The 21,534-nt window shown below is 40.7% G+C and overlaps 1 protein-coding gene across 1 annotated transcript in view; it reads left to right on the top strand.

Moving 5' to 3' along the window:
• The window catches only part of Unc5c (unc-5 netrin receptor C), a 258,667-nt gene that overhangs the window by 123,892 nt on the left and 113,241 nt on the right, over positions 1–21,534 (top strand). Inside the window, exon 3 of the mRNA XM_013517438.1 lies at positions 5,743–5,886. Coding sequence (XP_013372892.1) covers positions 5,743–5,886 — 144 coding nt within the window. The remainder of the gene's footprint in view (positions 1–5,742; positions 5,887–21,534) is intronic.

Genomic DNA, 21,534 nt, shown 5'->3' with positions numbered 1-21,534 from the left:
TCTCTCTCTCTCTCTCTCTCTCTCTCTCTCTCTCTCTCTCTCTCTCCTTTCTTTTCTTTCTCTTGCATAGTTGCTCTGGCTAAGATTTCCAATACTATGTTGAATAAAAGTGGTCTTGTTCCAGGCTTCACTTCTTTTATTCACTCAGCAAATTTGTAGCAAGTGCCTACTGCTAGACTCTATTTTCAGGGCTGGGGACACAGCAGGGAACAAGAGAGAAAGTCCCTGCCTGAGTGGATTTGCGTTCTCAAGGACAGAGATGGACAGCAAACAAGTACATGAAATGAAGTGCTTGATGGTTTTCTCTTCTGCTTTTTCTAAAATTAGCACCTATTTACTGCACATAATGATGACATTCATTGTGGAGAGCTGGTGCATGTGCTTGACACGTAAGGAAAAGCTTTCAACTGTCCCTTTTCAGTGCTAACTATGGGCTTGGAACAAGTGTCCTTAATTATGTTGAGGTCATTCATTCTACACCTAAATTGTAGATGTAGAATTGAATTTTTATCATTACAGACGCTGAAATTTGGTAAATTTTTTTCTATATATTGCAGTGATCGTAGAGTTTTACCCCTTTATTCTGTTACCATGATATATCACATTGGAACCATTCTCCTATCTTGGAATAAATCCCATTTAATAGTGGTGATTGATCCTACTAATATGCTGTTGGATTCAGTCTGCCAGTATTTTATTGAGGATTTTTACATCTCTGTTCATCAGGGTTATTGGCCTCCACTTTTCTTGTATCCTTTTGGTATGAGGATAATGTTGGCTTTGTAAAATGAATATGAAAAATACCTGTTCTTCAATTTTTGGGAAGATCATGCAAAGGATTATTAGTTCTTTTTTAAAAGTTTGGTAGAATTCAGCATTAAAACCATTAGATTCTATGCATTTCTTAGGTAGGTTTTATATTATTGATTTAATTTTCTTACTCATTGTCCTATACAGATTTTCTGTTTCTTATGATTCGGTCTTTGTAAATTATTCATTTCTTAAATTTGTCTTGATCACAAAGATAGTAAATATAACTTCAACAAATTTATACTTATAATAAAGCTAGTGTCCCAATAATTTTAAATTTGCAATTACACCAAATAATTTTAATTAAGTTAGTCTGTATATATATGAAGCATTACATTGAAAATTCAAGGAAAACACTTCAGAGAAGAGTTGATCAATCATGTGTTTACAATGTCTTCTTCTCCTGCTGTAGTTTAAAGGTTGCCAAATAACTTTGTGTAACATGAATTCTCATCTTGATCGTGAAATCCTACCTTTAAAGTTATCATATTTTGATTATTATAGTGAGAGTTATAGGTTGCTAAAATAATCATCAGTTTTTTATGGTATGAAATCCTTTTAAATAATGATAGGGTATTTCGTGATTTAATTTACATTAAGCCATCTAGAACTGATATGTTTCATATTTTAGATCATATTACTGAAGACTAATAGGATTAGACTCTGAATAAAAGCATAAGGAAGATACCACAGTAATTCAATAAAATGTTGTAATATATTCCAGAACATCCCTACCTGCAGCTTTGTACATTTCCCACCAACTAGTGTCCTGTGAGTGTCCTCTAATGAAATTTGGCAGAGAGCTGCAGTTCTTCTCCCATTAGAGAGATTGCTGGAGGAAGCCAAATGGCCAGGCCTGCACAACAGGATGTCTCAAAGCTTTCCTGTACAGTCAGAAAGATAAAGTCACTGGGCAGAAGGAGGAGGATGGCTCAGGAACACATAACACCTAAGTCTAATGTTGACTTAGGCTGGCTCTTAGTGAAACATGCATGGAATATCAAAACTGCATATTGATGACCACGTTTAAAAATATTTTAAGATGATGTATAATTCTAAAGTATCACCTAATAAATAAGATCCTGTTATATAACAAAGAACTGCTCAAATCTGGGTAATATTTGATCCATATTTACATTTCTGCAACTGTACACACTTTCTGATATTGGTAGACTTTCAGTACTTGTTTGATGATATTGCTCCAGATATGACTTCTATGGGACTATGGGTATTGTTTTAAATAATTATACAGTGGGAACTATATATTTGCAATCACTTTACAATAAAATCCTAGAAAAAAATATTATCTGTGGTGCCTGACCACTCTTATGAAATTAAGCTTATACAAAAGTTGAGAAATAAATACTATTTCCAAGGTTTTATTGCCATGTTTATGCATGGCCTCACAAAGAGCCAACCAGAAGGCTATATTTGGATTTCTGTGTCCATTTGAAACTCTGTTAACAAGGACGTGCTCATATGCACTACCAGACATCTTGGAATAACATGCTAATTACTTTTCTGCATTCTGGCTCCCAACCACAATGAATTCTATTATAAAAGCAAATCACTGCAAACTTCAAACAGCATGCATCTTTGAGATGCCACTATTAAAGGAAACATAGTGATGGGAAACCTTTGATGTTATCAGATGTGATGGAAACTACACATTTATATTTGTGTAAATCCTGTAGACTGAAGCATTTCCCCCACCCTTAAATAACCTGAAACCAATTTCAAGTTCCCAAACTCTTCAAAGCAGCCCTCCTTGGAAGTAATGCTGATGGTATTTCACATGTCAAGGAAGCTCATTTTTTCTATCTCAAGACTTCAAGCAGATTTGAAATTTTACTTTCAAAGAGAAAAGATGTTACCTACCTTCACCCAAACTGCCGGGCTCGGGCTGATGGGCAAAATGTCATTGGTAATGAACTCACTATGTTCATGAAATGATGGTGTGAGACTGTGGGGCTCAGAGCCCAGGTAAGAAGTCCAGGGAATTCTGGGCTGCAAGTGCTTAGCTCCTGCATGCTGAAGTTGCTCCTTGTTCTTGTGATGTTGACCAAATATCAGAATGCAAACTTTGGGCTGTGTTGCAGAACAGCTGTACACGACTGGAATTAGCCCATCTTCTCCTAAATGGGGCATCTGTGAAGCTGAAGACAAAAATTGGTGTGTGCTTCCCTCCAGCCCACGGGGAGCCCAGCCACACAATTCAGGACATTCATCTCAGGAATAACTTCTGCAGCAGGCAGGTCTGTCAGTGGCTTCTTGAAAGGCTTCGGATTTGTGGTCGGTAGAAACATCCATGAGTATGTTGGACTACAGGATGCAGTGGACCTAGTAAAGTTCCATAGCATTTAATTAGGTTTCCTGTAATTGCTTTAAGTAAAAGAGAGGAATGAAACCTGAGGTTATCATCTTGGGACTAAAAATATTTGTGTGTGGTTTTAATATCCTGAGCCCATTTGCTGCTGTTCTGCATTTTAGAAAGAGCCATTATAGTTTGAAAGAAATACACACTGCACATTTATCAGCCCTTTGGTGACTGTAAATGTCCTGCAACAACTTTAAAGGATGAGCTTTGTTTCCAGTTGCTGAATTTCTGCCTGAAGAAGGAATGTATAAACAAGTAAAATGGGCAAAGCAGCAAATACCAGAGAGTAAAGAAAAAAGAAGGAGGTAGGGCTTGGGAGAGGAGGCTGTGCTCCATCTTTGTGTAGACACAGATTTCTCAGCAATGGGATAATGAGAAAAAAACTCACAATACCATAGGAAAAATAGGAGACCTGAGCAGGAACCAACAAAAGGGGAGGAAAAGAGTGATATTTGTTAATACCATGGAAATTTTTTTTGTTAAGATTGTGGTATTAATTGGTCATTGGCTAAAATAATGTATTAATCTTTTCTTAGAGGAATAAGAGGTTGAAATATGCCATGTACTTCAAAATTCTTTCTAAACTGGTTATTATATAAGCAAACATAAAAGGATTACTAATTTGTAAATTTTTAAATATTTTCTCATATACTTAATAAACTTTTGAGAATATAGTTGGTCCTGCAGGATCTTGTCCTGTTTTTGAATTACAAAACTCACTTCCCTGACATTCAATCCAGTTCAGTCTTTAGCAGATCTAAAGGCCAGGAGTTTCTATGGCTCAAGCCTCATCATTTTAACAGAAGAACAGCACTATGTATTTTGATGGAAATTATTGTTTCTTCCCCAGTAGAGTAACACCTACTTCATATCATCTGCTTGCTTAAAAAAGTTCATTGATAGTCGTTGCTCTCAGGAAGAAACCCAAAACCTGAAACATGTACAAAAAAGATTCCCATACCTAGCACACAAGTATGTGGTGGGCCAGTTTGCTGGACCCTAGCCCCAAAGTTTCATATTTAGTGAGTCTAAAATAAGGCCTGGGAATTTGCAGTTCCAACAGATCCCCAGGTGATGCTGATGAAACTGTTCTGGGGCCACATTCAGAACCACTGGAGTCCAAGACCACATGAACTGGATCTGCTCTTGTCTCTGGTTCCAACACAGGTCTGGACCCTCTGTGTCCAGTGGTGTTAGTTTTCCACAGGACTCTCAATCTCCAAATTCTGTCTTGCTTCCAGACTGACTCACATTGAATCCTTCATGCTAGTTCTTTCTTTTCATCCCTGTACACTGAAGACAGCTTTTTTTCTGTGTTGCATACATGCTAGATAAAAACACTTCACTATCAAGTCACACCCTCAGCGAACCCCAGCTCAGAAACAGTTGTGATAAGTGATGTAATTGTTAACATGAGTCCTCTTCACAGTACTATAAGTTCATTGACAATGATGACTGTCTTACTTATTAGAATATCACAAGTGCCTGGTACAGTATCTATTATATAATTAATACTTAATAAGCATTTATTGAATGAATGAGTGAATGAATATAAGCAAGTACAAAGTTACTTCATTCATTTTTACTGTTCCCATCCTTGTCCCAAGGTAAATTCTCTTACTCCCTCCAGGTGTTCTGCTGGTTCTCACAGTGGATGCTACATTCTGGAAATGTGTGCATTCAGTCTCCAGGAGAACTAGCAATTGAAGTTCTTGATATAGTTTTCAAATAATCTCTCTTTCTCAGTCCAAAGAGGTGTACTGCAGAATGAACATCTGAAAGAGCTTTGATACTGCAAGATAAATTCCCCTCAAATGATAAATCCAGATTTTATTTCAATTTTAGTTATTCAGGATTACATAATGCCATAAGATAAATTCCAATTATTTCAGCTTTTTAGCTTGCAGCAATTTTACAGGATTTCAGTCACACTGCAATTACAGAGAAACATTTGGACCCACTGAATATTATACATTAAAACCTTAAAGCAATACATCCTTTAAATAGGCTGCCACAGGTTTGTTCTTAGAAGCTTATATTTTTTTTGAGAAGAATAATGTAATTATAATTAAAACACAACTGTTAGGGTAACTTAATTGTTAAAGTAGCAGGTTTAGATCACACATTTAGATCATTCTCTCTCATTTCCTGTGATGAGTTAGGAAGATTTAGGTATGGTAACACTGAGTAACAGCTGGGCATCTTAGCTTCAACCTATGTAATTGAAGTAGAACCCTGAGAAGGTGTGAAATCCAAATTCCCCCAATTTCATAAGTGGATGGGAGATAAACATTGGCATGCTATTTGAGGAAAGGTGCTCCTTTGCAGAGTGCTCCTCCACTTGGACCCTCAGGTGAGCTTGGAAGGTTTGAAATAGCAATAAGAGAATGAAGAAGCTATTGGGTGAGTAAGTGCGGCCTGCAGAAAGGAGAGGGCATGCACAAGGCCATGTCTGGATGTTGCACTGCAGCGTGGAGAGGTCTGTTGAGGGATGAATGCCTTTTTCTGTCTCCTTAACACAGGCAGCTCCTGACTGCTTCTTCCTTTCTCCCCAGGTCTCATTGTCCGCGAAGTGAGCATTGAGATTTCTCGCCAGCAAGTGGAAGAACTCTTCGGGCCTGAAGACTACTGGTGTCAGTGTGTGGCCTGGAGCTCGGCGGGCACCACCAAGAGCCGGAAGGCCTATGTGCGCATCGCATGTGAGTCCCCTCACAGACGCCTCGGGCAGCAGAAGCTGATGGGCATGTAGGAAAGTTTACACTGCAGCTGACTGGGCACAGAGAACCCTGGTCACAACTGCTGGGCAAACACTGTTCCCAGATTTCTGCGTTTGAGCCACACATTCCTCTTAAATCACTAGAGTAGTTTTCCTTTAGAGAGGTGAAAGAACTTGTGACATTTTCTTCTTTCTTTTTTTTTTTTTGCGGTACCAGGGATTGAACTCACGACCTCACGCTTGTCAGACAGGCGCTTATGCCACTGAACTATATTCCCAGCCCAAACTTATACCATTTTCAAAAGACTGAAATTTTTTAAAAACTGCTAGTAATTAGGCTATAAGAAAACCAAATGGATTCTTCTTTGAGCTCACTCTGCCAGTGGGTTAGGACAGTGTTAAGTAATATTGTTACTGGAAAAAGGGATCACTGAGTTCAGGCTGCTTGGATTGTTTTAGAACTGTTCTGCTACATTGGAACACAACAGGGTGTCCAAACTGGGTTAATTTCTAGGGTATTCATGTTTAGAAAGAGGTTGAAAGTGCCTCACCCACACAAAAAAGGTTCCCCCATCCAACAGACAGAATTCCTTCAGTAAGCAGGGTTCCCAAGGGTCTTCCTTGTAAACCTGCTCAGACTCTTTGGTAGGTGAATGTGCACTTTATCCCCAGGAGGGACGCAGCCTGCAGCTCCCACCAATATATTCCGGGCCAGTACCAGCGATTCTGGGGCAGCAGGACAGCGGCCAGCACCTGGCTTAGGGTCCTTACTGAGAAGTGTCGCATACGGGAGACACCCCTGAAACTCACATGTTGTCTTCTGATCCTTTTACATCTAATTCCTTATTGTGGCGGGTGCTGCTACCACAAATCTGATGTGTCACAATCTCAATGCTGACTGCTTCTGCTCTCAGCTGCGCTCTCCTTTCTTGCTCCTCCTTAAAGTAAATCTGAGCTCTTGGAAATACTCCCCGCTTAGTCTCCAGGGTTCCAGTCTTTCCTTCTTCTACATCCCTGCAAACACGGGCTTCCACAGCCTCAGTCTCCTCTGGTCATGATTCACCCCAGTCTCAAATATTATGGGGACTCCTGAGAGAAAACCTGTAATTCCTCATCGAAGTGTCAGCAGCTGGATGGCTTAAAGAACAGCATTGTTCTTTCTTCCAGTTTTGAAGGCTAGAGGTTCAAGATCAAGGCCTCCCCAGGTTTGGTTCTTCTGAGGCTCTCTCTGGGGCTTGCAGATGTCACACTCTCACTGTATCTGAATGGTCTTTCCCTCTGTGTGCAGGCTGTGTGTGTCTCTGTGGGTGTGCATTTCCTGTCAGATTGACCAGGACCCACCTTCACAATCTTATTTTAAATAAATCACCTCTTCAGAGGGCTTGTTTCCAAATATAGTCACGTTCTGAGACCTTGCAGTTTGGGGATTCAGTGTAAGAGCTGGGGGAGAGGAGTTCAGCCCTTAACCACCAGATACCCTGATTTCCACCTCCACCCTCTGCTCCTAGCTCTGACCATTAAACATTTCTCCACTTTAGTCACATTAGATTAGAGATACTTTGATTTCCAGGTCTTTCAACAATTGTTCATGCTTAAGGACTTCACTCTTGTCTTCCTTTCATAATTTTTTTAAAATTAATTTATCCAACAAATGTCTCATGAGGATTGGCTCTGTTCTTGGATGATGGTGAGTACAGGCGGGATGTGCTAGAAACAAAACATATACCCGTCCTTGCCCGCCTGGAGTTTATGTTCGGTTGCGGAGAGACAAACTTTGATAAAATAAATAACCACTGTGGAAGGAGCAGCTCGTGTGTGCTGTGGGAAAGGATGTAGGAAAGGGAATGGGTGGTGCTGGGGGGAGAGGTCAGGAGTTTTCCTGAAGGCTGATAGGCAGATGGGGAGGGAACCGCCAAGGGAACAGTGAGCAGGGCAGATAGACTCACCTGAGGCAGCTCCCAGGGCACCCAGAACAGCCAGAGGGGCTGACAGAGAGCTGAAAGGAGACCCCTTGATGGGTGAGAAAGGGAAACTTTGGACCCAGGGGAGAGTGGAGATGCTGGGCTCCATCTGTGGTGCTGTCTTCTGGTTTCAGCAGGAGTGAAAGAGGTGGGACTCTTTCTAGGAGAGGAACTCCACCTGACTTCCGCCAGAGCCCTGCGCTGCTGCGGAGAGGCTGAGACGGGGAGGGGCAGCCGCAGGAAGAACTCTGGGAGGCCCCAGCTCCGAGCCCGAGGGTCCTGTAGAGAGAAGGCCTTTGGTGAGGAGCTCAGGACTCTGGAGACACTGAAAGGTGGAGGGAAGAGCTGTTCCTGGGAGTTTGGTTGTGGGGTGTGAGAAAGTGGAGAACGGGTGGTTCGAGAGGCCTGTGCCTTTGCAAGATTTCTGTCAGATCCCTGGTGAAGCATTTGTGCCCCTTGGATGCAGGATAGGTGTTCCTCTGTGTATGTTCAGAGCAGTTTGTCCACACTTTTACTAGAGAGCTTGACCCATGTGAATTCCTTTGTTGTAACAATTGTTTCATGTCAATGAGTTCCTTAGATCAAGAATTCTGTTTTACTCAACCTTACATCTTCAGAGTTTAGAACAAAGCCTGGAATGCCCTAGATTAGATGTTTGAAGAATATTTTAAAGTTAGAACCATTATGAAGAATTTCGTGTGATGATTATTAAAATGCTGTGTATTAACCTTCCCTCTTTGGGTTTGTCTAAGGAGATTCGCTCTTTATCTTAAGTGGAAGAAGTAGAGTAGCGTCCCCATGGAGTGGGCTGTGGGATGGACACGTGCATGCAGGAAATGCAGGAGGAGCAGACAGCATCTCAAGGGCTTTAGGATGTTGCATGGAGAATGAAAGCAGTGGAATGGGGACAGGGAGAAACGGAGCTTCGGTGTGAACCCAATAGAGGACAGAAGTCTGGGGTTCGCATGGATGTAAGCCAAACATGTGCAATGAAATCCAATATTTTGTAAAATTAATGGACACTAATAAAAACATTTTTAAAATTTACATTTTTTATATATGAATATATGTATATATTTTCCATATAAAAATTAGATACACATATGTATAAATCCCCTTCTTTCTTTGTAACATATTCTATTTGTTATTTAAACATAGCTTGACATTTTCAAATAAAAAGAAAACAAACTCTTCCCTAAGAAGAGATTAATTGATCCCCTTCATCTTTTCCCTCTGTAATACTCCAGAGTGGTTCACTCTAACTTCAAGATTAACTGAGCTCATGTGTGGCCAGACAGTCCCATCTATGGAAGACGTATTCATTTTGATTTATATCATGGGGAAACCCAAAAAGGTTAAACTTTAATACTGTTTGTCGAGGTTACGCCCTACCAAGCAGGCCTCACTACTGCTACAGAAAGTACATGGAGTTTCAGTCTTCCCTGAATCAAACGAGCAAGGCTTTGCCTTGTGTTACTGGACAGGTGGCCAACATAAGCTGCAGTTAATGTTCATATTCATCACAGGTGCAGATAACCATGATGCTAAGGTTAAATAAGTACAGTCACCTTTCACTTGATAGACATGCTCATTAGGAGTTCCATGTTGGGGTCCCCCCTTCTTTCTTGAAAAAGCTCTATTTTCACACATTTATAAAGCAGAAATGAATGCTGACCACTAATTATTTTCTATGAGTTTGCTAATGATATTTTCTACATTAAAACTGTGTAAAATGAAAATTAAGTTTGTGAGATAGTCAGGGCAGAGGAAACAAACTGGAGATTTGAAAGGCAGAATTTAGCAAACAGGAGCTGAGGACACAGCACACCTACTCTACGATCCTCATTCACCCATTCACCGGAGGGCAGGCAGTCTCCCCCAGAGAGAAGCTTCCATTAAGAAAACAAGAGGGAGCTATAGGGAGTGTCCTGGGCGGAAGGCTCATGGCACTCCAGCTGCCGGTGTGGAGAGGTCGCTTCTCAAGTGTTTCTTGCTATAGGCCCATGAGAGAATCCCCAGGTGGATGGCAGGAAGGTGTCATTCGGACAGAATGGCAGCAACAGTGTTGTCTTCAGGAGTGCTTTTGGCTCCAGTGTGGCTGCCATGGGGCCGAGCTGTGTTGGTGATGCTGTCCTCTGGGGGAGGGAGCTGATGTGTGACCAGCATCCAAGTGAAGAGTTGAAGAGCTCACACATTGGGCCAGGTTGATGTAAGATGAATCCAAGTTACAGCACTGATGAATGAAACCTTGGTCAAGTTATTTAACCTCTGTGAGCCTCATTTCATCAACCATGAAGTGAAAACGATAACATTATTTTAAGCTAAAATGAAATAAATGCGTAAAGTGCATGACACACTTTGTGAATTCACAAAGCAGGTGTTCAGTGGGCAACAATAGTATACACGATAACAGAACAATTTGAATAACTTTGTGCCTTGATTTTGAATAACTTTGTGCATTGATTTTGAAACTCACCAAACTAAGCAGACTTTGAACATTACAAATCGTTTAACCCAGGCCTGGACTGTCTAACCCAGCGGCTGAAATTTCCTTCTGATTCACACAGCATTAGATCATAATTTTCTCCATACCTGAGGGTGGAGGAGAGTGCCACCTGGTCAGCTTTCTACAACCCATGAGTGGCAGCGAGGTTTACACGCGTAGAAAATCCGTCTTCCTGGGGATGGCAGGAGAGTCCCTCAGGATTCTTCTTTATCATGTGTGCAAACCAATAAATCACAACAGTGCTACAACAGCCACTGGCTGCAGAGAGCAATGAGACAGTTCCACAAAAGTTAAGGATGGTAAATGTCACCCTTTCTGCCCTCCTCTCACAGCGCACTCAACCTTTCCCTGGGGTCAGAATGGCATCATGGACCACCTGAGAGTTTGGCCAATGCTGTTCATAATCATGAGCATAAGTGCTGAGCCGACAGTCTGTCTAGAGCAGCAGTGTGCAGAAGAATGCCTGCTATAGGGGACATGCGCACTCCGTTAGTGATCACACTGCAAAAAATAAGAAGAAACAAGTGAATGAAGTATCCTAAAACAGCATTTCCCCGTACAGCCGACATAGACAAGTGCTAGTGTTTCTTTTCTCAGACTAAGCTTGAGACTGCGTGTCTGCACACTCAGGCCTCCTCAGCTATGACCAGCCTCAGGTGAAGGACCACAGCACCACTCAGGGCTCATGTTGCACCAGCAGGCTTGAGAGCGGAAGTGCTGTTCCAGTCACCTGCCAGGAATCAGCTCAGTCAGCCTTTGCACGGTCTGCACACTGTCTGTCACAGCACGTGACCGGTGCTGTTCTTACCCCTATTTTAATAGATAGGGATACTGAAAGCAAAGGGAGGTGGAAAATCCTGCCTGAAATTACAGAGGTAGAATGTGAACAAACGAGTCAGCCCGAACCAAGTCCATGCTTTAAACCAGCCAACCACAAGCAAATAAGGGAGGCAGTGCCGAGGATGTTGATGTTGGGTGGATCACAAAAGCCTCTTATTTTCCATATGCACACGTGTAGAAGCTTGCTGTTCTTAATGACACAGAAGGGCCTTGACCTCCTGCTTCTCTCCTCCTTGCTCTAACCACACCCATCCCTGGTTTCCAGAAGGGTAACTCATCTGCGAGAGCTGTTCCTTCCCATCGGAAACGGAAACAGTCTTCGCAGCCCTAAGCCTGGCTCAGTCTTTTTTCATTCAGATCCCTCCTGAGGGGACACCTACTCAGGGCGTTCTGCTGGAAGCCAGCCCTGGCTCCCTTCTGATTCCAAGCCTGCCCTGTTCACTTGGTAGCAATTCTGTTTATCACCACTTATTTTCTTTTATGTTGACCAGATTCCTTCCCAGAGTACAAGCTTCCCAGGGCAAGAACTTTATTTCCTTCCTCATGATATCCTCACTGCCTAAACTGATGTCTGCATGTGCTAAATGCATGATGACCATGAGTACACAGAGTGAATTTGAAAGCACATGACAGAGCAGGGTGGCGATGCCGCACAAGGCTAGTCCGCTGATCACCTAACAGAATGGTTTGCTTTTCCAAGGAATTCAAGGATGTCAGTTGGAAGAATTGGTCTCTGTGCCCCCTGGCTTAACTCCCATGCCTTCTTGTTTTGTTTGCTTGTTTTTTCTTCTGTTTTGTTTTAATTTTTATTACTCCATGTTTGCAGTGGCCAGTGTCTACATTTTTCGTGGGCAGTTGGTACATGTACACAAGGCATCTTAAGTCTTTTGGTTTCACCTTCCTCTCCTTCTCTTCCTCCCCCATCCTCCATCTCCTGGCCCCTCCCACTAGCTTCTTGTTCTTAATCCTTTTCTTCTTAGTGTTTACTAATGGCTAGTCTGCTATTCATGTATTGGTTTATTACATTCATGGTTTGTGTTCTAGCCCTCCCATCCCCCTAGAAAGTAAGTGTGTTAGTTAACTTTCTCTCATTGCTGAGAAAAAATACCCAGTGCCCAAAATTTAGAGATGGAAGGTTTATTTAGCTCAGTTTGTGGAGGTTTCAGTCCATACTCAGCTGGCTCCAAGGCAGGGTGGCACATGGCAGAGGGCAACAGTTTATGGTGGTAGAAAACAGCAAAAGCAACAAGAGCAAAAAAAGGGGGAGGCGCAGAAAGAGCAAGCCTCTTTCCCTCCCTTACACGTATGCAGGCTACCTACCCCAGGACGGGTGTAGCACTCATCCATAATCCCAGCACTGGACCATGAATTAATCACAAAGTCTAGAAGGCTGCCCCATGACTGCATGTGGCTTTGGGGGACATCTAGACATAAACCATAACAGTAAGATCTACAAAGGCAAAGTATTTGTTTGATTTGTTCACTGATGAATCCAAATGCCTAGGGTAATGCTTGGCACCTTGGAGGTACCTGGTACTCATCACAAAGAGGCAATGAATTCTCATCCCATATCCAACTATCTCCAATTAAATGCAAATGTAATCCTATGAATTAGTGTGACAGCTTGTAGATATCTTTCCATTTTCTACCTGTGTATAAAACTTGGTATAGAATAAAATCAATTATATGATTAACCCAGATGATGCCTTTCTTTAAATAAGCGTTCTAAATGATGTAGTCCTACCATGAGCAATATCCAGTGACCAGGTAGGAAATATCTTTGTGGAACTCAGCAGATACCCATGACTAGAACAAAGAAATGTTAGGTGCATTTTCTGAGTGGGAGGTCTAATCCCTTAGGCAATCATGAAGTTCTACTGTTAAGTAACAGAGGCCATATTTCAAATCAGGTGAGATTAATTGTACAATTTAGACATTTTTAAGTAAGGGAGAAATTCTACTGGTTTCTGTGTTTCATAAATATCTCAAAAATTGTATAATCTTGGGTAGGTTATTGTGGCATTTCTGTTTCACTGTGAGAACTGTAACACATACCTGACAGTGACAGTCTATATTTTTCCAAGCATGGTTGCTTTTGCGTATGAGCAGAAGCTCCTGAAATGCCCCACAAATCCGTTGGCATTTTACTGGGAGAAGCAGACAACCAGTTGATAGAACACTGTCTTGTAAAGCCATATTTTGGAGGAAATCATTATCTGTTTGTTGCAGGCAGGGTTGATAACCTACTGGACTGAAACATGGCATTTAAGTGTGCTTTATGCTGTATGGAAAGGGAAGTTTATGGCTAAAATGCTTACTTGCTAAAAGTCTTGTCTGCCATCGTTGCATTTTTTCTTTTTTTGTACTCCAAGAAAAGAACCTTAGTGTTTCAGTATGTCAGGTTCCTCATCCATAAAGTTGGCATGTTTCTTATTATTTATCCCTAAGACATACCTTAAAAAATATTGTGATGACATATAATCATTTTTTCCTGAAACTAAAGATGCAATGCGAATATAAAAGAGTGACTTATATGGGTTTTCTTCCTTCTCCCTCTTCTCTGTAATGGATGTCATTTGGAGTTCTAGCTCTAAAAATTTTTTTAGAAAGCCCGTTAGCAAGACTATCTGAATACAAATGCATTTGTCCTATAAATGCCCCAAAGTCAAGAAATAAAGAAGGATGGCTGAAATTGCAATGTGCTTCTCTTCTGCAGGGACTGTGTTCACTTAAGATTTCTCAGTTTAAATGATCCCAGTGTAGTGAGGAATAGCCAGGCTTAACATAGCTAAGGACACAGCAGCATACCCTCCTGCCAACCTACATGAGATTTATGAGATGATGAAAGTTTTCATGGTACATTCCTAAGACTGCCCGAAAGCTTGAGTTCTTACAAAAAGTGAACTGAGAGTATAAGGTGAAAGAAAGAAAGAAAGAAAGAAAGAAAGAAAGAAAGAAAGAAAGAAAGAAAGAAAGAAAGAATCTGTGATGGTCATTCCTTCTGCTTAAAATACCCTGTGTTCTGGTAGTCAGCATTACAGGACTCTTAACATGGACACGACTGTTGTCTCTCCTCATGAAATTATTGTGATTCTCACAAGAATCCTCAGAGGTGGACCCTGTCGTTACTCTTTTTAAACAAAATGAAACAGAAGAAGGAACATTAGGTAATTTGCCTAAGTCATCTGCTAAAGAAATGATGAATCTGAATTTAAAGAAAAGCTTTTTCCCATGCAACCTAGGTCATTACACAGAATTGCAGAAATGTAGAGGCATGCAGCAATTCTGGATTTTTCAGTCTAATCCTAGAAGGAACTGCCTGGCTGATTTTTGTTTATTGTATCATTTACACTGTGAGAAGAAAAGGTAAGTAGCCAAAATTCTATTAATTTTTAAAATACAGCCCTTACATTTAAAAACCAAATGAGCTGTTTAATATAACAATATTTGTGTGATTTTAAAAATAATTTCAGCAAATATCAGATATAATATTCGTGGATAAGAAAACCTTAAAGAAACGTGCTAAGATTCTGCAACATAAGGTCAGGAATTTTTCACTTTTAATAAGTGCCCAAACCTCTGAAGACTAATCCAGCTCTCCCAAAATATGCTGCACTGGTTAGTTCACAGCAGTTACTCCCCATTATCAGCCAGATTTGGTGATTTAAGCATAAATTCTACTCTGCTATGATGACACATTTATCCCCTTCCATCATTATTGGAAGAAAAGTCCATTTTTTCCTTTTAAGAATACAGGTATTGATGTTTCATATAACCATGGAATTATTTTATTTGCTAGAGGAGCACTTGGAAAAATATATTGAAACAGTTCTTTTTTTAAAAGAAAAATTGCTATGTTTTCAGTACCTCTGTTCACTGAGTATGGATAAAGAATGAGTAGGAAAGTGATCTGAAAGTGTGAAATGGGGATCCTAGGAAAGCAGCTGAATCTGCTGAAAGTGCAGACAGGCCTGTGTCAGAAAGTACGGAAGATAGGCAGCAAAAGTCAGTACTGCAAGAGTCACTCCCAAGCACACAATTCCCTTCAGTCTTGAGCAAGATGGTCTCTATTAGAGAGGCGAGATTCTCAATTCCGAAACTTATCATTTAGAGTCTTGGTAATAAATAAATAGTACAGCCATGAACTCTGGACACTTGACAGGTAATCTTCGCAATAACTCTATGTGTTAACTATAACTATTATCATTTTGTATGTGAAAAAGCACTGAAACCTTATTCAGTGCAGAACCAGGATGAAACCCAGGGGAGGGGTGGACCCAGGTTCCGTGCTGATAGCCATGGCAGTTGGCTGAATTATGACCCCAAATGCATTGGGTCCTAACCTCTGGAATTTTTTTTTTTTTTTGTACCAGGAATCAAACTCAGGACCTTGCGCTTGCCAGGCAGGCACTTGTACCACTGAGCTATATCCCTGGTTACCGCTGGAATTTTCAAACGTTACCTTATGTGACAAAAGGACCTTACAACTGAGATTAAGGGTCATGAGATAGGGAGATTATCTGGGTTACCCAGGTGGGCTCTAAATGCCAGTAAGAGTGTTTTACAAGAGAAAGGCAGAGGGAGGTTAGACACAGAAGCTGAGAAGGCAGTGTAACCGTGGAGGCAGAGATGGGAGGGATGCAGCCCCAAGCCATAGAGTGCTGGCAGTCACTACAATGTGGAAGCAATAAACCGTGATCTCTCCCTGAAAGTCTGCCAAGGAAGCTCAGTCCTGCTGACTCCTTGAGTGTGACCCAATGAAGCAGATTTCAAATTTCTGTTTCTATTGTTTTGAACCAGGAAGTTTGTGATAGTAGGTAAGGAAGCATAAACTACTAACCTACTAGTTCAGAAAATGTTACAGTGCAACAATACCAGCACAACAAGCCTAACCTCTTGGTTATGTGTCTGAAAGTGAGAAGTGGGGTAGCTGTGGGGAGAAGTTCTGGGGATTGTCTCGTGGGAAAAGGCTTTAAGAAATATGAACTCTTAGCACTTTCAGCACTGGATTTGCTAGACCAGTGGTCTCAAAGTGGCAATCTCCACCACATTATTGGTTTGGCCTTCAGAATACTATCCCAGACAAAGATTCTGATTAAGTTTCAATGAGTTGGTAAAATACATAATTAGTAAACAGAATCACATAAAAAGCTATGTTTCCAGCTTTTGTTAGCAATTAATGCATGGCCCCCAGAGCCTGCATTCCTCTGGGCCACTGCAGCCAGAGCTGAGCAGCAAGGCAAGCAGAAAGTGAATCGGTTTTATACTCAGGCCTCTGTTGCAACTTACATAGCTTCAGTAAGCAGCATGTTTCAGGCAAGACGGTCTCAATTAGGCGAGATTCTCAATTCCAATACTTATCATTTAGAGTCTTGATAATGAATAAATAAATAGTACAGCCATGAACTCTGGACACTTGACAGGTAATCTTCACAATAACCTTGTGTCCTGCCCTCTCCCGTTTATGTTACCCGTGTGGTTTCTGGATACACGGGGCTTCGGGTCCTGTGATAGAGATGTCAGCTGTCAGCCAGGAAGAAGTGAGCCCTGCTCACACTGTGGAGTCCCCACAGGGACCCATTATAGCCAGGTGGTAGGAATTACAGTAAGAAAGCAGATTTCCCTGGTGTTTGCCCGGCCCCAGGGCTTCCTGAAGTGATTTTAGTGCTGAGCACAGTCCCCGGCATACTGTGCTGCCATTCTCAATCAAGCAGCTGATCAATGCATGATCTTCAGACTTCAGTGCAGCGTGGAAAACCTGCAGGGCTTGTTGGAGCTCCAACCCGAGTAGCAAACACATAACATCCGTCCTTGGATTTCTCTTTAAGGACCATCACTTTCAATTCTTAGTCCTCCCAAACTTGTAAGTACTGTGTTTCACTCAGTTATGTTTGACTAATAGAGATCATGCCAAATATTTGTGTACCATGATAAACTTTACTAATACTGTGGCAAAGGATGAAGTAGGGAATTCCTTTCTTTTGGGCACTGACACTGTGCCAGGAATGATATTGAGGATTTCATAGGTGCTCATTCTTTGTAACTCTGTGACATACTTACCACTTTATACCCACTTTTCAGCTGAAGAAACTAAGGAGAGGTCAAGCAGTGTGCTGAGAATCACACAGTCAAGTGGTACAGTCGGGACCTGAACCCAGGTCTGTGCCAAACCCTACGCTTAGCAACAGTGGTCTTCTTCCAGTGGCTTGCACATCTTTTTTGCAATGATCCATAATTAAAGAATGTGTTTATGTCATTATCAACTGACAAATACCTGCTTCCTCACACACAAACACATATAAATACATGTGGGTTTGTAACACACACAGTTTACACAATGTGGTATCAGCTTGGTATCAGATACATTTCATATTTTCTGCTCAATTACATATTTTTAAACTGTGGCCTTGTGTGTGTGTGTGTGTGTGTGTGTGTGTGTGTGTGTGTGTGTTACTGAGGATTGAACCCAGGGGTTCTCTACTACTGAGCTGTATCTCTGGCCCTTTGTATTTTGAGACAGGGTCTCACTAAGACACTGAGTTATCCAGACTGGGCTTGAACTTGCAGTCTCCTGCCTCAGCCTCCCAAGAGTTCTGGGATTGCAGGTGTGCAACGCCAGCACACACTGGCTTTGAAACCCTTACACAGAGTTCATCATCCTCCGACTCGCAAGCATGTCCAACCTGTAGCCCGTGGGCTAGATGCACCTGGTTTGCCTGGACTGCACAGAGAAATTGTCTTGGGCCACACATAAAATATACAATGCAGTTAACATTTGTAAGTAAAAGAACTTCGTTTTTAATGATTTCATTATAATACAAATGTGTCCAACTCTAGAGTAGCCTGACAAGCCTCCAAACGGTCACCACAGAGTGATTAGCCTGAAATTCTATATAAAAATAAGGGTTAGTACGTGTAGGGACCACATGGCAAAGTCTGGGAGAGAATGCGGCACTGAAAATGTCCACATGTGTGGATCTTTTATCCTGGAACTAAGTAATAAAAACACATAGTTGTGATAATTTATTATATTGGTTTTGTGCTTTATAATCTTCCATACCCTTTTCATACTCAATATGTGTTTTAATATTCATAAAACCCTATGAGGTCTAAAACCAAAAAAAACCAATGAACATGAATAATGTAGTATTTCATTTACATCTTACCATTCTGTAGAATTTAGAGGTTTGAATTTCCACTGGAATAGTCTATTGAAGTATAAACCATTGGAGAATACATAACTTCATAGTACTAGTCTAATACATTGTCAGGATTTTGTTTTCTCAAGTATAATTCTATAATTCTGCATAATAAAGTAGCATTGCTGAGGAGATGAACATTTTTAATAAATGTAAATCAATCTTTTAAAAACTTGGACTGAGAACATGTTTATCTTTGAGAGACAGTAGAGTAGCATCCTGCCTGCTTAAATGTTCTAGGGAGATCTTTTTGTTGGTATTCTCTCCTTGTCATCTAGCCATGTTGTCAAGGCTCACAGGTGAACAATGGTGGTGCTACCTCAACTTTCACATTACAGACCACAGTCACCGCTCAGATGTGTCAGGCAGAGCTTCTCAGGGCTGGCCCTGGGCAAGGGGCATAGTATCTGCCTTCTTTGTAGACAGGTACACTGACACCATGGGCTTTTTTGCATGTTGCTTGGGGGAGGCATTTCCTTCTCCCTCCTCCCTGTCCCACAGAGTGAAAAGTTGGTTTTTCCAAATAATTCTCAGTGCATTTGTAATAGTTAGAGCTTTAATTTTTCATTTGAATTTGTAGATGTTATGGTTTGAATCTAGAATATGTCACAAAACTCTCACTAATGAAGTGAGAGACCTCTGTGATGAAAATTTCTTGAGACCAAAAAAGGAAATAGAGGAAGACATCAGAAAATGGAAAATTATTCCCAGATACGTAGAACCAATATAACCAAAATGGCTATTCTTCCTTTACTGGTATGCAGATTTAATGCAGTCCCAATCAAAGTACTATACCAACACCATTCCTCATAGAGCTAGAGAAAATAACCCTAAAATTTATATGGAGTCAGGAGAGACCCAGAATAGCAAAAGCAATCCTGGGTAGCAAAACCAAAGCAGGTGGCATCACAACCCCGGACTTGAAGTTGTACTATAAAGCTACAGAGATTAAAGCAGATTGATACTGGCACAAAAACATGCATGTGGATCAATGGAACAGAATAGAAGAAGCAGAAACAACCCCAGGCAAATTTAGCTATTTGATCTTTGACAAAGAATCCCAAAACATACTCTAGAGTAAAGATACCCTCTTTTCTAAGTGGTGCTGGGAAAATTTGATATCCGCATGCAGAAGATTGAGTCTAGACCCATATATCTCACCATGTACTAAACCAAAATCAAAATGGATCAAAGATCTAAATGTTAAAATAGAAATACTTATTTGCTGGAAGATAGAATAGGTACAACTCTTCAAGACATGGTCATAGGTAGGGCTTTCTGAACAGAACCCCACTGGTAGTCAACAAATGGGACCATATCAAATTTTAAAACTTCTGCACAGAAAAAAAAAAACCAACAGAATGAAGAGACAGACAACTTACAGAATAGGAAAATTATTTTTGCCAGCTATTCCACAGACAGAGGGTTAACATCAAGAATATATAAGCAACTCTAAAAGAGTAAACCACCCCCAAATAAAAGACCCAAGCGAAAGATGGGTAACCAAAATAAATGGACACTTCTGTACAAAGGACCAATAAGTACATGAAAAAAATGTTCATTATTACAGGACACCAGAGAAATGTAAACTAAAACTATACCTAGACACCCTCTTCCCAGGAAGAATGGCTGTCATCAAAAATCTGGTATTAACATATGCTGGTGAGAGGTAGGAATGTAAACTGGTACAACCACTGTGGAAATCAGTGTGGAGAGTCCTCAAAAGACTAAAATAGAAGAGAGATGAACAGGAAGTAGGGGGAAATTTAAATACTTATTCTGTTGTTTTAAAAGTATTTTAATATATATGCTAATTTGTTTCATTTATATTAACAGTTTATCTTAGTTTGTGGAAAAGAAAGTTGGCATTATCTTTGTTGATAAGAATCCTTGGTTTATGTTGTGTACTGAATAACTACTTTGATGATTATATCATTTATAATTCTCTTGGCAATACAATTATTGCATAATAATTTGTAATTCTCTTATTACTTGGTTATGAAAATTTGGTTTTTTAAAAAAATGTGTAAAAAACCTCTCATAAGCTCACAGGTGGGGCTTTGGGGCAGTGATAGGATCGTGGGGGAGCTGCACGGAGTGAGTCCATCACACGTGGTCACTATGGGAGGACCGGATGGGCACGACTCCCGCCCTGGCACTCCTTCCACTCTCTGCTCTCTGGTCATCGTGGCAGGAGCAGCTGGCCTCCCCAGGCTCCCACTATGCCTTCTGCCCTGTGAGCCAGAATGCAATTCTCTCCTTCAGGTTGTGGGTATCAGATACTGTGTCCCAGCTGTGAAAATGTAACTAAGACGGCAAAGCATATTATGTCCCTCTTTTGAATGTGTGCAAGAAAGTTGCTGAAATTTTTAACATTCAATCTTCTGGAACCTACCCTGCCCATTTCTAATTGTTCCCAACCTGTAGACTCAAGAGTTGGAAAGTTCTGTGAATAGTTGTCCGGAGGGCCATATTATAGAGTGAGGTCTTTTAAGATGCATCAACTCCTACACTTTAAAGATACTTTAATGTATTACTTTTCTTCGACATGGATAATTACAACCAAGAATTACTTCATTCCACAAAGGATAAGCTTGTTTCCCCTACACTGCATATTTAAAATCTTATTCATTCATAGGCCCTTATAGAAAAGAGTCCTTCAAAAGCATTTAGTTTTTATTATTTTCATTTTCCAAATGAGAAAGGTGAAGTCCAAAAAGTCTTGCATCTCTTAGTTCACCTTCTTTTTTGTCAACTGTGTTGTCAAAAAGGAGGAATAGATAGTGCTGGCAAAATGGCATAAATTGGAATACAGTATTCCTGTATTCCATATGACAGATAATTTTCTACCACAATATTATTATGCAAAAAATCATTGAGAGCATCAAAATTCTACAATGAAAAATAAGCCTTTGTGTTCAGACATGTGTGTGTTCAAATGACGTTTTTTGATTGTGGGTAAATGGGTAATAGAAATCCATACCATCTTGGGTCTGATTCAACATCTGTTAATTGGATTTCAGCGTATGGATTTGGTCAGCCAATATCCATGCTCCTGAGTAAATGTCTCTCTGAATGCATGTATATGACAAAGCTGATTTTTTTTTTTTAAATTTGTAGAATCA

Source organism: Chinchilla lanigera, unplaced genomic scaffold (assembly GCF_000276665.1).
Source record: "Chinchilla lanigera isolate Chin_1 unplaced genomic scaffold, ChiLan1.0 scaffold00004, whole genome shotgun sequence".
Classification (NCBI taxonomy): domain Eukaryota; kingdom Metazoa; phylum Chordata; class Mammalia; order Rodentia; family Chinchillidae; genus Chinchilla; species Chinchilla lanigera.
The sequence above is the reverse complement of the archived record's forward strand: the minus strand, read 5'-3'. Positions and strand labels throughout refer to the sequence as shown.